Raw genomic sequence first — 15,248 nt, forward strand, 5'->3', positions numbered from 1 at the left:
TGTGGCTCAAGTGGTAGAGCGCTAGCCTTGAGCTGAAGAGCTGAGGGACAGCACCCAGGCCCAGAGTTCAGGCCCCATGACCAGACCCCCCCCCCAAATAAAAGAAGTCAGGGCAGCAGGAGGATCCCAGCAGTTGGGTGGTAAATAGGGTGAGAAGACCGTGGACAAGACAAACAAAAGTGTGGAGTCTGAATAGAAGTCACTCCTGATACACTTAGAAAACCTAAAATCATGTAATCCCTATGGTGAGTGTTATTTCATCTCTAATTTACAGAAGTGATATACAGAGAGGTAGATAATTCCTACAGGATCATATGAGTGGGAAAGTGGCTGTAGCAGACTCCAGCTCAGGTTCTCTGCAGGGTCAGAGCATCTGGCACCTCTTCTGGATCTTCAGAAGTGCTCTATGACTTCGTGAAAGAATTCACAAAGCTAATATTACCCCCTCCCCACCTAGTCCAGCATCATTTGTCAAGAGACCGTGGGATACCTACCACGATGGGTGACAACTTGGACTCTAGGGGTACATACAGAGCAGAGTGCTGACAGAAAGAGGAAGGAAGAGTTGGGCAGGTAATTATTACTTCTGCTAGAGGACTGAAGTTCTGAGAGGTTAACCCAGTTGTTACAGAACTAAGTTGATCACCAGTTCATTTCATCCACACCACCATGTTTCATAGTCTTCATTTTCTCTATGAAGCAATTATACCACTTTCTAGTCAGATGCATGGCAGGCATCTATAATAGATATTCATCATATAACATGCAATGCCTACCTGTATGGAATTCTGCTTGAATTCAAGTGGTCTTTCACATTGCTGACATCAGACTCATTCACAAAAAAATGCACTTCTTTTTTCCGCTCAATAAAGTCAGCTGTAACTGGCTGCCAGAGAACAATCTATAGTGGCAGGGAGAAAAAAAATGGATAAAATAAAAACGGAGCTGCCTTCATAATTCTCATCTATAGCTAGAGTCATAATTTGTCTGTAAAAGGGACACAAAAAGGCCATTTTTCATATATGATTGGTCCCCATCCTTGCATGTGAAAATATCAACTTCAATTTGTGGGGGACTCTTTTTGTTCTTTTATGTAACTCTAGCTGGTAAAGAAGATCTACAGCAAACAGGATACTCAAATATTTGATGAGACAATGAATGAATGAATGAATTTATGGATGTATATGTCAGATGTTTAAAAGAAAACATTTTTGTCTAGAAAGAGAGTTGATTAAACATTGATTTTATTTCATAAAATTGCATGTGCTTGATATGAGCAAGTCAGCACTCCTTTCCTTTTTAATTATGGCCTTTGGGCAATGTCTTTCAATAATGTTTACATTTGTCCCATTTTACTATACTTTTCCAAAGCACTTTCACACTAATTTGCTTTCATCATTATAATACTACTTTTGACATCAGCCAGGCAGATGTTGTTATTTTCGTTGTTCAGATGAAGAATTAAGCTAATTTGTCTAAAATCATATATCAAGTAGCAGCAGAGGAAACATGCTAAATTCCTGATGTTTTCTGTAGTGGTATTTCCTCCTTCTGCTAAGATGGCCTCCAATGCTGGCCTGGCAGGTCACTGAATCTGTCTTTTCAGATAAAAGACTCAAGTCATGAGAGATTAACCCACTCAGCTCTTCTGCTGCCAGGAGCAGAGATAACCAGGGCTTCCAGTGGTCAATGCTGGCAGGGCACGGTATGCTGAGTTGGCTGGCCAGGGCTGTAGCCAGCACTTGCACTGTGAATGTATTTGCCCAGTTTGATTTCTCCCAGTTACAGGGTTCTTAGCACAGGGGATTTAGCACTGCCTGTTATCTCCAGATCCCTTTTGATTGCCAGAAAACACTCTCCTTATTACTTTGTGCTCTAATCTGTTCTGTTTCTCAGAGATCACTAACAAACACAAATCCATCAATTTTCTACCATGGTCACTTTCTAACTCCTAACAATGTTCTATACCTTAACATATTAACAAGATGGATTTCAGGTATGGAAAATTTAATCATTGTTACCTTGTGGTTTTGGTGTTTATTCCTTTGTTAAGATTCCACTGTTGTTCGTTGTTGTTTATCTGTTTTTTTATGTTAGTTTTAGGACTTGAACTCGCGTTGCTATCCTTTAACTTTTCTGTTCTGGCATTCTACCACTTGAGCCACAGCTCCATTTCTGGCCTTTTGGTGATCAATTGGAGATAGGAATCTCATGAACTTTTCTTGCCTAGACTGCCTTTGAACCATGATCCTCAGATCCTAGGATTACAGGCATGAGCCACCAGTACCCAACTCAAGATCTACTGATTTGTAAGCAAAATTCAATTGAAACTTTGCTACTCTAGCAGCCTTGTAAGGACATGCTGCATAACCACAAAGTACTGTTAGGAAATTACAGCACAAAGGAAGGTTTGATCCCAGGAAGCAACAGCTCTATGGCTGTGGGAATAAGGAAAACCTTTGAAAAGGGGGTTCTTGACAGGCCTCAACGACTCTCGTCTATAATCCTACCTACTCAGGAGGCTGAGATCTGAGGATCATGGTTTGAACCAACCCAGGAAGAAAAGTCCCCAGGAGGCTCTTATCTCCAATTAAGCACTCAAAAACTGGAAGTGGTACTGTGGCTCAAGTGGTAGAGCACTAGCCTTGAGCACAAAGAGGCTCAAGGACAGTGCCCAGGTCCCAAGTTCAAGCCACATAACTGACACAAAAAGAAAAAGGAAAAGGGGTTCCTTCCAGATACATATAAGACATCCAGCATGTAAGAAAGGACAGTGTTCATACAAAATACAACCAACATGAACATAAAGCAAAGAGAAATTACCTCATAGATTGCAGTAAGATTCTTCAGAACTTGAACTTGCCTAGTGGTTCTAGGAAGAGCAGATAAAACCTGGCCACTAGGAAAAAGATAAAACAGATTTTAGTAAAACAAAAATATGAAAAAAATCCATACATATATTATACCGAAGGGCTTTTCAGATAATTGTAAGAAGGAAACAAGTGTAAAATGTTAGGCCTGGGCATGGTTGTTTAGACCTGTAATCCCAATTAGTTGGGAATGTGAGATAGAAGGGTTGAGATTCAAGATCAGCCAGTCAAAAAAGTTAATGAGATCTTATCTCAAAAAAAAGAAAGAAATGGGGTTGGGAAGGTAGCTCAGTGGTAGAGTGCTTGCCTCACAGCATGCACGAGACCTTGGGTTCGATTCCTCAGCACCACATAAGCAGAAAAAGTGGAAGTGGCACTGTGGCTCAAGAGGTAGGGGGCTAGCCTTGAGCTGAAGAGCTGAGGGACAGTGCCCAGACCCAGAGTTCAAGCCCCACGACCAACTAACTAACTAAATAAATAAATAAACTAATGCAAAAAGATTTGGATTGTGGCTTAAGTGATTGAAAGCCTGCCTAGCAAGAGGGGAGCTCTAAGTTCAAACTCTACAATGGCTACCTTCTCCCCCGCCGCCCCCCCCAAAATGCTAGACACTGGACCACTATAGCAGTATAAGTCTTCCTTTTTTTTCTTTCTGTTCCTCAGCAATTGCAGAATCAAAAGCTCTTTTTGAGTGAGGATGTATGTGTGTGTGTGTGTGTGTGTGTGTGTGTGTGTGTGTGGTGTGTGTGTACAAAATCTGACTCAGGGAAGAGGGAATAAAAGGAATCACCTGAGCAGCCTAAATGGACAGCAGGTTTCTGGCCCCATTGTCCTGCTGCTTGCTTTGAGTGGTCTTTATTTTCACTTTGCAATAAAGCTTTCCTTGTTTGACTTTTTGTGATTCCTGACTCTATTTCTGTAACTTCACCAGAGAACCAGAATCCATGGCTTGTGCATCAGCAAGAGCACAAACAGAGCAAAATGGAAGGCCCTGAGTTCAAACTCCAGAGAAGGAGAGGGAGAGAGGAAGAGAGAAAGGGAGGAGAGAGGAGAGAGAGTAAGTTAAGTATGAATGTCCAGGATATAATGGCAGAAGACCCAAGAGCATGCTGGGAAGATGCCAACTTGCTCATTGTTGCCAAGTACAGGATCTGGGTGTTCAGAGATGAGAAGAATATGGATAAGCAGAAATGAATTTGGCAAGTTATGTTAGCCTCTCCTAGATAAAGTTGAGAATTCACGCTAAGAAATTTGGAGTACATACAAAATTAAGAACTAGTAGAGTAACATCATCGATGGAAGAACCATGATTAAAGGATTCCAAACCGTGGAAGCAAGCCTATAGAGACTGGATTATGGAAGAGGGAGGAAGTAGCTCATAAAAAACCATATCCTGGGGAATTTTATGCCAGTCCCACTAGACAGCATAAACGTTTCAACCACTGCTTAAGGACATATGTTGAAACTTATGGATTATAACATTATTCAGTAAACAGTAACAGGAAAGCTAGGTGAAGGCTTGTCAGTAAGAGAGCTGTTAAATCTGGGGTAGTGTCTTCACATCCCAGTATGTTTCACAGTCATAAAGAATGAAGTTGATTTATGGAAGTTCTCTAAGGGCAATTTTCATGATGTATTAAGGGAGTGAAGCAAGATGTGTCAAACTGTGAAATATGATCCTATTCTTGGAAAAATATTAAGAAAAAGAAAAGCTACTTTGTGTTAAGAGTAGGAGAAGGTTATGAATAAAGAACACATTGTTAACACTGATTTGGAAGATGGAAATTGTAATTGAAGGTGAAAGGAGGAGGGAGTCAATATGATTTTATTTTCAGTATTGACAACCAGCCCAGGGCCTTGCGCATATATAGCATTATTTTCTCTTTCTCTCTTTATTTCACTTTCTCTCTTTTTCCCTCCCTCTCTCTTTCTTTCTTTTCCTTCCTTCCTTCCCCCTTTCTTTTCTAATTTACTTAGTTCAAGCCATTGCTTTCTTGAAGCTTCTAAAAATCATCCAGTCAGCATGTTAGTACCATCTCCCAAGGATCAAACTGGAATGTTAAATGTTTTAGCATGGCCAAATTCACCTCATCATTAGGGTGTAGTCACTTGTATTAATTCACATGTCTAGCACAGCCAGGCTTTGTTTCAACTTTCGTCATTAGTTTGGAGGTCAGACGCGAAGTGGCAGTAGATTCTGAGAGGCCACAGTTGGACACACCACTAGAGAATGAGCTCCCTGACAGCATCGGGGACAATGAGACCTCTTGACCATCAGTAGGGCATAATTATTACAATGAACAGCAAGGTTGGAACCGTAGCCAGAGAGAATAATCCCCACAAAGCTGTGGACTTAAGAGAGCACAGAGTTCTCAAGGACAAGATAGATGAATAGCCAGCAAAAGTATTGCTAAATCTTTGCGATCAAAATTAAGTAAGAATGGATAAAGAGAGAGAAGCTGAGGACAGCTTTTCAAATGTCACCATTCATTGCCCAGTGTCTAGAACTGAGTCAGCACTTAGATTGAGAGTTTGTGCTGGAAGTGGTGCTCAGCTAACCACAAGAAAAATCCTATAGCAGTATGAAAAACATACAAATGGATCATGACTCCTGGAGCCCTTTCTTAGAAACCTGTGGCAATTTACTCCAGCAACTGCACACTGAGGAAGAGAATACTGCACACATTTTGAGCTCTGTTGGATGCAGGGATTAAATGGATGTTGATATATTGGGTATCTAGAGCCCAGGAGTAAGTCTAGCTCCGAGTAGGTGCATTGGGTCCACATATCCTTCCATGATTATTTCTCTGGAGCCCAAGTGTATACTTGTAATATATAGTTGGTAGTTGGCCAAACTTCTACATTAGTTCCTTATTTGTAAGGCATAAAGTTATCATAGTTGGAAAACAAAATCTAAAGATATACTTTGTGCAGGGGAAGGGAAAAAACAAATTGTTTAAATAGGGATACAGGTGGACCCATTGCAACAATGAGATGTACAAGACGTTATGTCGAAAACAAACTTTACAACTTTGGCTGGGGGTGGGGGGAGGGGGATGCGGGGCGGTGTGGGGGGGAAGATGGGAAGGGATGGGAAGGGGAAACAAAGGAGGAGGCAACAATGCTTGATAAGAAATGTACTCATTAGCTTGCACATGTAATTGTAACCCCTCTGTACGGTATTCTCACAATAAAAAAAAAAAAAGAAATCTCTGATTGGATAGGAACCCCTATCCAATCCACACTTAATTCACCAGCTCACCTGTCATCAATTGCTGTCACTGTCCTCAATGTGTTATCTTTGCTAGGATAGGGTTTGTGATATTCAGTTGGCCATCCCCGTTAAATCAGCACCAGAAATAGTCAATATCAGCCAGCAGTAGGGACTCACACATATAGTTCTAGATACTCAGGAGGCTGAGTATCCAAGCCAGCCCAGGTAGGAAAGTTCACGAGATTCTTATCTCTAATTAACTACCAAAAGGTTGAAAGTGGAACTCCGGCTCAAATGGTACAGCACTATCCTTAAGCACAAAACTCACGGACAGCCTCCATACCTAGAGTTCAAGCCCAAGGATTGGCACCAGAAAGCAAGAAATCAAGAAAGAAGGAAAGGAAGGAAGAAAGAAAGAGAGAGAGAGAGAGAAAGAAAGAAAGAAAGAGGGGAAAGGAAGAAAGAAAGAGAGGAAAGGAAGAGGGAAAGGAAGGAAGGAAGGAGAAAGAAAGAAAGAGAAAGAAAGAAAGAGAAAGAACAAAAGAAAGAAAAGAAATAGTCAATATCCACTTAGGAGCTAGGTGCTGGTGCTCATGCCTGTAATCCTAGCTACTCAGTAGGCTGAAATCTAAGGATTGTGATTTGAAGTAAGCCTGGGCAGGAAGGTCCATGAAATTCTTATCTCCAATCAAGCACCAGAAAGCCAGAAGTGGAGCTGTGGCTAACCTTGAACAAAAGAGCTGAGGGACAGCACCCAGGTCCTGAGTTCAAATTCAATGACTGACTGACTGTGTGTGTGTGTGTGTGTGTGTGTGTGTGTGTGTGTGTGTGTGTATACATGGAACTATTTCCATCCATATATTTACACACACACACACACACACACACACATGGTCAAGTGTATACTTAGAGTTTTGCTTCAGCATAATACTTTCCCACACTCTCCCATGTAACTCTCTAGAAGGACTTAGCCTATGTGGGTATGCTAGTATATGCCAGTCCACTGTATGCCATAATGTTACTCATGGGTCTAATGATGAAACCAAGTACACTGGAGGCCTCTATAAGATGCATGTGCTCCAAAGGGTGGGAAATATATACTATAAAAATTGAGAGTGTCATTTTAGGGAAAACTTAAGGATCAAGTGATCTGGGGGTAAACTGAATCAGCCTTTCCAAACTAAAAGAAAAAAAAGATTACATCTTTTAGTTACATGACAAAGAAAAGAGAACAGCTCTTTGGTAGAACTCTGGGATTTTGAATATACCTTCCATATCCTTACATATGCCTTTAATCCATGCATTGGGTGACATATAAGGCCACTCTTTTGTGAGATGACCAAAACAGACAGTAAATGGTTCAGGAAGTACTAACAAGGCCATTGACAGAGCAGTTAGAATTAGAGGTATCTGTAGGGTGAATACATCATACCTTGAGGAACCAATCAACTTCTATGGGCATAATGACTTCACCTCATCTCTTCTACTCTAGATATTATTATCTTACTACCCCTGCCTGCTAGCATCACCATAGACGATCATAGAGCATTTCATCCACTGATATATGATCTCTTATTGAATAGGATTAAGAGATTTACTTCACAACAAAAGAATTGCAAATGTTGGCACATTATCATGGGATCCACTGGACCTACCATGTACCACACCACCCAGAAGCCAGAAACTTAAAATAGTATTAGAATGCCATGTCAAAGGATTAGCAGAGCTGCTAACTTAGAAAAGGGCAATGTCTTGTCAAACACAGCACATCATGAGATGCTATGTTCCTACAGAGAGAATGCAATAACTAAGTTGGAGTAGAGTCGCTTCATTTACCATCATTCTAAATGATCCACTAGAGGATTTTATACTTTCAATCTACAAATATGGACTCTGTTAAGTTTAATGTTCTGGTAGCCAGAGAATAAGTGATTTTCAAAGGAGCATCCATAACGTGAGCCCTATTACTGAAAGCTGTTGCAACTACTTAGTGATTTTAGTCTCCTTGTGTCAACAGATTGTAGGAGGGAGAAGAAGTAGCATGTTAGAAAGGGTAATTGATGCTGGTTATGGGCAGGATATTGAAAACTGCATTCACACAATTAATGTGGCAAGGAGCGCTATATTTGTCATTCAGGCAATAAACCTAGGCACTTTGTAAAACTCTTGCCCAATTTAATGTATGTAAGTGCAGCAGTTGTAGCTCAACAGAGTATGGTGTTTGGAACTTTGGCCTGTAGGGAACAGGGTAGATAAACGCAGCTGCTAGCTTAGGGTGATAGGAATACAGAATAGGTGTTGGAGAAGGATACGGTGGCTCAAAACTAGCCACAACTGTGGAAGCTATAGTTCATTCCACTACTATTACTCTATTACTACTATTACTGTACTTTACTGTGTTTCTTCCAGGACTGGAAACCAATCAGAGTCACAGAAGAGTTGCTCTGAAAGCTTACATTTTAAAGCAAATTGGCCTGAGTGGCATAGAGGGTGAGCTATAGAGGATGCTTTACTCAGTCAGATCCTCATTCAGAAATAAACTCTCATTTTTTAGCTTATAGTGCTGAAAATTACATTTCCAGCTGAGTCCTTTCCTTAACAGAAGGATAGGTTGCCCTCTGCCAGGTCTAGCCTGCAGCCAGTGACTAATAAGCAGGATGCCTGCTTGCTCCCCTTTGAAATACTGTAATTCTGCAAGCCTATGGGGGAAGCTGAAGCTGAAGCATCACAGTTCAATTTCCCCTCTGCCTAATTCTTCCTCACTCACTCCTTGACAGCCGTTGATTCCATCCTCCCAGCCAGCCTCCCACATGCAAATCCCCTGGAGTCTACTTCCTGGTGGAAGCAAGTCTATAACAATTATAGTCCAGTCTGTGAGATAAACCATGGAAATTGATAATGATGACCAAAGTGCATTAGGTAGAAATATGAAAATAGCTCAATGTAACCCATTGAATAGTTTTTAAAAGGAGGGGATAAGAAAGCAATATGGGGTAGTTATGACCAAAGTACATTATACACATGTGTTGAAATGTCATAAGAAAACACATAAATACTAATATTTTTTTTGTCGGCTATAGGGCTTGAATTCAAGGCCTGGGCACTGTACCAAGCCTTTTTGTAATCAAGGCTAACATTCTTACCACTAGAGCCATAGCACCACTTCTGATTTGTTTTTTTTGTCAGCCATGGGGCTTGAACTCTCAGCCTGGGCACTGTCCCTAAACTCTTCAGCTCAAGGCTAGCACTCTACCACTTGAGCCACTGTGCCACTTCCGGTTTTCTGAGTGTTTATTGGAGATAAGAGTGTCACAGACCTTCCTGCCTAGGCTGGCTTTGAACCATGATCCTCAGATCTCAGTCTCCTGAGTAGCTAGGATTACAGGCATGAGCCACCAGCGCCAGGCACCACTTCTGATTTTTCAGTGGTTAGCTTGGGATAAGAGTCTTATGGGAACTTTTCTGCCTGGGCTGGCTTTGAACCACAAATCCCAGATCTCAGCCTCTTGAGTAGCTAGGCTTATAGTTATGAGCTACCAGTGCCCACCAACAAATACTAATAATAAAACAGACAAGTGCTATCTTTGAATGGTATAAATAATCTGCTATCAGAATACAATGTCAAAAGTTGCTTTGGGCTATAGCAGTCAGAGAATGGAAATTTCCTGAGAGGAAGGATTCAATGAATAAGAGAAGAAATGGATGACCTGCAAGTGTATGAAGGGACAGAGTTCAAGGAGTAGCAAGTGACTCAGGTGGGCAAGAATATGGGGCTTCAGTAAAGATGTACCAAGAAATAAAAGCAAGAGGAGTGGAAGGATAGGATCTGACCATCAAGGATCTGAAATTCCAGAGACAGGATTCTAGTATTTAGGCATCATTTGGGAGTGGCAAACTCAAGGGGAGCTAGTTTTTTGAGGTGAAAAATCAAGAAATAGAAAAAGATTGAAAAGTACAAGGAGAAGGAAATAGCAGGTTGCTTAATTTAAAAAAAAATTACAGTCAGGCTCTAAGGCTGCATATTATGGTTATCATAATGATTATGCTTATTATCTTTAAATAGTTGTACAGAGGGTTTTCAATTCAACATGTGGCTGGTTAATAGGTAACAGTTCTGGCATGCCAGCGTAGCTATCCAGATCCTTCGTTTTTAATCCCTATGTAGTACTTCTTGCTTCCTCTAAGAATGTGATTGTCTTCCTCAAAGTCTGTCCCCTGAAAGGTTTCTCAGGGAAAGTTCACACTTATGGTTCTGAAGGATTATGTTGCATTAAAAAAAAAGTTGGTGAGATGTTTCTGAGTCATGGAAAAAAGCCTAAAGCTACAATTTAGTTATTTGCTTTACAGGCTTTTGGGGCCACTGGCAATCTGTTTTTGGAGATGAAAATAATTTATCATCAGGAGTTAAGTGAAAGAGAATAGGCAGGTCTCCAGTTTATTCTTCAGGTAGCTGGATAGAACACCAAGCTAGCACAGAGAATCCTTCCTGTGTCTGTGAATAATTCAGAAGCCTTATAGCCTAATGCTCCCCCACCCTCCAGTTCCTTCCCTGCTATGTTTCCTCACTTTCTTTTCCTTAACAGCCCAACTGACAAGCAGCATTTAGGTAATCATTGCACAACACAATTAATGACTGTTTATAAAATTGCCAGTACTTTATTTTTACCCTTTACAGTGTTTGGCCTTTAAGATCAAGTAAATATTAATATTTGGGTTTTGAGCTATCTTCCTCTTTGGCATGTGGTATTTATGCCTTTAATTTTTTGTTGTTGTTGATGTTGTTTTTCCAGGACATTTCACTGATGAGCTTTATTAAAATGCACCTACAAATCAGCCACGAAGAGATTGCCTGAATACAAAGTGTTATTAGGAAAATGGTCACGACAAGGAGACAATAATGAAGAAACAGCTTTAGGAAAATACTGGGCCATTAGTTCTTTTTAGAAGGGCTTAGATTCTAGCCCCCAGAAATAATTTATCAAAGGCTGTCACTCTGAATGGAATTAGATTTCCCTTTTAGCTTCAGTAATGGGTCATTCCTAGAAAAACAGTGCAGAAACACAGAAACATCTGGTATGTGTGTGCATGGATATATATATATATATATATATATATATATATATATATATATATATATCAAAGAATCAGTTTACCTTTCCCTTTCTTGCAGGATATACACATTTTAAACATTTTCAATGTGCTATTATTTGGTTAAATTATAGTCATATTCTCATTCTCTCCAAGCACCAGTATAAATCAAATTTCAGAATATTTGCTGAAGCAAAAAATAACGAGATCCATCAATATGGGAATTTTCTTGATTATATCTTTACCTCTTCACCATTTTCTTTTGTCTGTCTCCTTCTTTTACCTTATGCATCCCCACTGAATTTATTTTTAAAAACTTTACTTATTTTAAAGAGATGTAGTAAGGTTTTTGGTAGAACTTGAAACTAAATGGCCATCCTGTTTAGTTCAATATGAATCAAGATGGTAGTCCTTATAGTCCCAGTTGCCCACAAAGGCTGAAGCAGGAAGATTACTGGAGTCCAAAAGTTCAGGGACAACCTATTCAGCAAAATTCAGAAAAATAGAGGCCAGTATGGAGGTAAAAATGTATAATAGCCCTTCAACAGTCAGTCCCAAGTTTGCTTGTATTGGGTTGGTCCTATAGCCATACACACACCTATCAGTAGGTGAGGACCTTGATCCCTCCTATTCTTCCCCCCCACTACACACTTCCAGGCCAGCTTTCCACTATCTTCTCTTTGAATTCACTGTGACTAAATATAACCTCCTTCAAACCGATTCCTTTTACAGTTTCTTTGCAATTTTTTTTTAAATTACCATACATACTATGGTAATTTCACTCCAGCATTTCTACTCATGTGTATAATGTATTTCATTCAGTTTCACCCCCTCTATCATCCTTCCTCCATCCAGTTCTTAGAATAGTTTCAGCAGACTTTATCATTCTGTTTTCATACATGCAAAGAATCTCCTTGATTCATATTCATCTCTATTCACCTTTCATGATTTCTAGATTGTTTAGCAGCAAGGCTATGGAGTGTAGCATTGTAATGAAGCTTAAGTGCATTCAATCCAAATTCTACACTTACTGTTTATTCTTACATTTTTTTCCCCTGATGTAAAATGTCAAAACATGGACAGGATGTGGTGGCACGTTCCTGTTCTCCTATCTACTAGAATGTGAAGGAAGAAGGATAGTGTGAGCCCAGGAATTTGGGGATAGCATTAGCAACATAGAAAGATCTTATTTCAAAAAAAGAAAAAGAAAAATATTCCTAGAATGTAGGGTGATAGGCATAACATTGCCCAGTGCTGAGTCAAGTACCTTGCTGACAAGGAATGTAAGACTACAGTGTCTAATTTGAACATGATGTCATCACTCTTCTTCTCCCTGGATCTCTTTGTCCCTTAGTTAAACCAAACATTAAATTAGGGAACATTAAAAATAGCAAAAACCTTTAAATCATGCTCATCTGATGTGCTAATTAAATAGAGACATAAGCCACTAATTATTCTAGTAATTTTAACTCCTGTGCCAATTCAATAAAACCAGTATTTCATGGAGGGATTTGTTACTTGCTACTTGACAGTTATATTGAGCCAAAGAAAACATTAATCACCTACTTAGTAATGATGTACAAACACAGCTTCAGGCTCACCAGAGAAACTGTGTTCTCTGAACTATTGTCCTATTTTTTATGACTGAGAAAGTTGTTTGTTAAAGTTTTTCTTGCTTTTAGTGTGTTCCTTTGCCAATACATCTCCATTGCTCTTGTTGTAGACATGAGGAGAGAAGTCTGACTCACAGTTAAAAAGAATGATAGAAGCAAAACAAAAAGGAAAAAAAAGACAATTCAAAAGCAAACATTATCAATTTTCAAGAGTCTTAAATTTGACTAGTTAATAAATACATGTATCTTGGAACTACTTACTCATTACTTTATACTTACTTATATATAAGTTCATTTATGGTTCATGATAGAATATACTAAAAGAATCACTCTAAGAAAAATAAAATTAGATGTTCATGTATGTGATCTCCATAATACAACTTTTCTTCCGTTCATGTTCTATGATGAATAGTCACCATTCAAATCTCCTATTTAATACCTTTACCCTTTTCTCCCTCCCATGTTCTCTGTACAAGAGGAAAATAAATTACCTATGGTTAATTTCAATATTTAAATAAGGAGAGAGGAAGAAAATAAATTATGTTAGGATACACATAATTACCTTTGTAAAGATTTCATTTCTTTCAATTTCCATTGAATATCTTATCATCTAGGATTCTTCCAGTAATGAAAAACTAAGCAAAAGAAAAGAATTTCTTCTATCGAATGATAATCTATTATACTGAAATCACGTATTTGTTACGGCAACTTGTAAAATTTCCAAGAGTTGGCCTTCAATGGTTCAACACTTTGCTACTGCACAGCCCACTATGCTGACTGTAATCTATGGCTCCCTACTTTCTAGATTCCAGTGAATTACCTCTGAAAGGCGAAGCTGTGTTTCTCACAGAGGAAGACAAAGGCTACCAGGATTCCAAGGCTACAAAGCTTCATCCTGACAGTGAATTTCTGTATGGCAAAGTTCTCTGAAGAGAAAGTCCCAGAGAGATGGTTGCCTAAGAGTCTTCTTTACACACTGGTTAAAATATAATGGCATGTTTCCTCAATCATGTGACTCAATCAACTTAGCTCCCACTTCCACTCTCTAAAAGAAAAAAATACATGTTTATGGTAGCTCAGTTGATAGCTGATCCTTCAAAAAGAAAGTGTGATGAGAGTCATTTACACTGTCTAGAGGACATTTAATTCCTCAGGGAAGAGAAGGCCTAGAAAGTAGTAAGAAAGCAGGATCTGTTCAGGCCACAGGAAAACCACAGTCAGAAACTATTGACTGAGGGATCTTATCCCATGCTGATATGGAGATCTCCAGTGAAGTATCAAAAACATCTTCCGTCAGGTCACCCGGAAGCTGAGATCTGAGGATTCAAAATCAGCTCTGACATGAAAGTCCATGAGTCTCTTATCTTCAATTAACCATCAAAAAGCCAGAAGTGGAGCAGTGGCTCAAGAGGTAGGGTGCTAGCCTTAAGTGAGTCAGCTAAGGGACAGTGCCTAGTCTCTGAGTTCAAGCCCCAGTACTGGTACAGAAACAAAAAAAACATGACTTTGCTTGCCTCTGTCTTTTTCAACATTTATAGGAAGGAACGTTCCTCAGCATTTTGGCTAATTCCATGCTAAATGTGAGGCAGAGTGTATGTGGAGGATCATAGAATCTCCATCCAAAAATACCTTTTCTTTAGCACATACTGTGATAGGGCCATCTCAAGGAAGAAATATTATGTCCTGGGAGTTAGTTCAAGCAGTAAAGACAGGTAGCATCAAGTCACGTTTATTTATGGAAGGATACCAAAATAACCTTTATCTAAATCAAGGCCCACTATCCAATCATTTTGAAGGTGAGTATATAAAATTCTGTTTTATACAAGGCCACATCTTCAATCTGTGGATGGTCGCAGAAGTATAGAGCTCAGGTGTTTGGCATCTCCAACAAAGAAATAAATGAAGACATATACAGATAAGTAAAGTGGCAAATCAAATGGTTTAATAGAGACAAAGAAGGAGTAGTACACCATTAAGGGAAATAGTGGGCTCAAGCTAGACAGCTCTTTCTCTCTACTCCTCATGCAGGAAATGGGAGTTTAAAACTCAAAATGAATTCTGGGTGCTGGTGGCTCATGCTTGTAATCCTGGCTACTCTCAACGTTCAAAGGATCATGGTTCAAAGCTAGCCTGGGCAGAAAAGCCCATGACAATCTTATCTCCAATTAACCACAAAAAAAGAAGCCAGCCTTAAACAAAAAGATCAGGATAGTGCCCAAGCACTAAGTTCAAGCCCCAGGACCAGCACACACATATACAAAATAATTTCTTTTTCTCCACACCTATCTGTTGTCATGTTCCTCTACCTTGGCCAACTTTGGTCCCATTCAATTTTTTTTTAAGACAAGGTATAGGAGGAGAAGAAGGGACTCCTGGGTGTCTAGTAGGGCATAAGTAGGAGAAGGGTGGGATTTCAGCATTCTTTCTTGTAACCTGCCTCAGATGGAGTCCTGATACCCTTCC

General features: G+C 39.6%; 1 protein-coding gene across 1 annotated transcript in view; it reads right to left on the bottom strand.

Annotated features, from left to right (window-relative positions):
- The window catches only part of Cpb2 (carboxypeptidase B2 (plasma)), a 34,907-nt gene extending 21,228 nt beyond the window's left edge, over positions 1-13,679 (bottom strand). The window contains exons 1-3 of the mRNA XM_013011222.1: positions 13,606-13,679; positions 2,824-2,899; positions 777-901 (exon numbers count right to left, since the gene is read on the bottom strand). Coding sequence (XP_012866676.1) covers positions 777-901; positions 2,824-2,899; positions 13,606-13,679 — 275 coding nt within the window. The remainder of the gene's footprint in view (positions 1-776; positions 902-2,823; positions 2,900-13,605) is intronic.
- Between the last annotated feature and the right edge of the window lie 1,569 nt (positions 13,680-15,248).

This window comes from Dipodomys ordii, unplaced genomic scaffold (assembly GCF_000151885.1).
Source record: "Dipodomys ordii isolate 6190 unplaced genomic scaffold, Dord_2.0 Scaffold1, whole genome shotgun sequence".
In the NCBI taxonomy this organism is placed as follows: Eukaryota; Metazoa; Chordata; class Mammalia; order Rodentia; family Heteromyidae; genus Dipodomys; species Dipodomys ordii.